Source organism: Geospiza fortis, unplaced genomic scaffold (genome assembly GCF_000277835.1).
Source record: "Geospiza fortis unplaced genomic scaffold, GeoFor_1.0 scaffold1573, whole genome shotgun sequence".
NCBI lineage: Eukaryota > Metazoa > Chordata > Aves > Passeriformes > Thraupidae > Geospiza > Geospiza fortis.
In genome coordinates, this window is record NW_005054863.1 from 42,034 (window position 1) to 43,504 (window position 1,471).

At 46.8% G+C, this 1,471-nt stretch overlaps 1 protein-coding gene across 1 annotated transcript in view; it reads right to left on the minus strand.

Moving 5' to 3' along the window:
• The window catches only part of ABCF1 (ATP binding cassette subfamily F member 1), a gene marked incomplete at its 5' end in the record, with an annotated part of 17,719 nt that overhangs the window by 10,433 nt on the left and 5,815 nt on the right, over positions 1-1,471 (minus strand). Inside the window, 2 exons of the mRNA XM_031065553.1 lie at positions 108-207; positions 1,246-1,400. Coding sequence (XP_030921413.1) covers positions 108-207; positions 1,246-1,400 — 255 coding nt within the window. The remainder of the gene's footprint in view (positions 1-107; positions 208-1,245; positions 1,401-1,471) is intronic.

A 1,471-nucleotide genomic window follows, 5' to 3' on the forward strand; every position in this document is an offset into this window, starting at 1 on the left:
GATGTACCCAGGTGTGCCCAGGTGTGCCCAGGTGTGCCCAGGTGTACCCAGGTGTGCCCAGGTGTGCCCAGGTGTGCCCAGGTGTATCCCAGCCCCCCCAGGTGTGCCCAGGTGTGCCCACCTTGCTCGCAGAGCAGCACGTCGATGTTGGGGGGGATGCTCAGGGCTCGGTTGGCGATGTGCTTCAGCAGCGTCGTCTTCCCCTTCCTGAAACACACCCAGATTCACCCAAATTCACCCCAAAATTACCCCTACGTTAACCCCAAACTCACCTAAAATTCACCCAAAGTTGAGTCTAAATTAACACAAAATTAACACGAAACTAAACCCTGAACTAACCCAAAATGCCAAAAATTCACCCAAAATTAACCCCAAAAACTCGAAATTAACCCAAAATTAACCCCTAAAATTAACCCCAAATTAAACCCAATTTAAACCCCAAATTCACCCCTAAAATAATCCCAAAAAGCCCAATTCACCCAAATTTCACCCAAAACTAATCCAAAATTAACCACAAAATTAACCCAAAAGTACCCCAAAATGAACCCCAAATTAACCCCAAATTAACCCTCAATTCACCCCAAAATTAACCCCAAATTAACCCAAAACGCTAAAAATTCACCCAGAACCGAGCCCAAATTAACCCAAAATTAACTGCGAAAAAAAACCCCAAAATTAACCCAAAAAACCCCCAAATTACCCCTAAAATTCACCCTAAATTCACCCCAAATTCACTCAAAATCAACCCCAAAATTCACCAAAAATTAACCCCAAGTTAACCCTAAAATCCCCAAAATTAACCTCAAACCCCCAAAATATACCCAGAATTAACCCCAAAACCCCCAGAATTAACCTGAAACCCCAGGATTTAAGCCCAGAATTAACCCCAAAAATCCTGACTTTACCCCAAACCCCCAGAATTAACGCCCAAAACCCAAAACCCCAGAATTAACCCCAAAAATCCTGATTTTACCCCAAACCCCCAGAATTAACCCCCAAAACCCCAGAATTAACCCTACAATTCCACATTTGCCCAAAATCTCCAGAACCAACCCCAAAATTCCCCAAATTAACCCCAAAACCCCCAGAAATGTTCCCCCAGAATGAACCCCAGAAATGCGGGGAGTTTTGCCCAAAAACCCCAAAATTCACCACAAAAATTTCGAGGTTTTACCCCAAAACCGCCTGAATTAACCCCAAAGTGCCCGAATTGCCCAAACCGCGGGGATTTCACCCCAAACGGACCCGTTGGGCCCCACGAGGCCGTAGCGGCGCCCGGCCACGATGAACAGGTCGGCGTTGACGTAGAGATCCTTGCCGTGCGCCGAGATGCTGAACTTCTCCAGCTGGAACGGGGCAAAAAGCGGGGAAAACGGGAAAAACGGGGCAAAAACGGGGAAAACAAGGGGAAAATGGGGGGAAAATGGGGGGAAAATGGGAAAAAACGGGGGAAAATGGGGGGGAAATAACG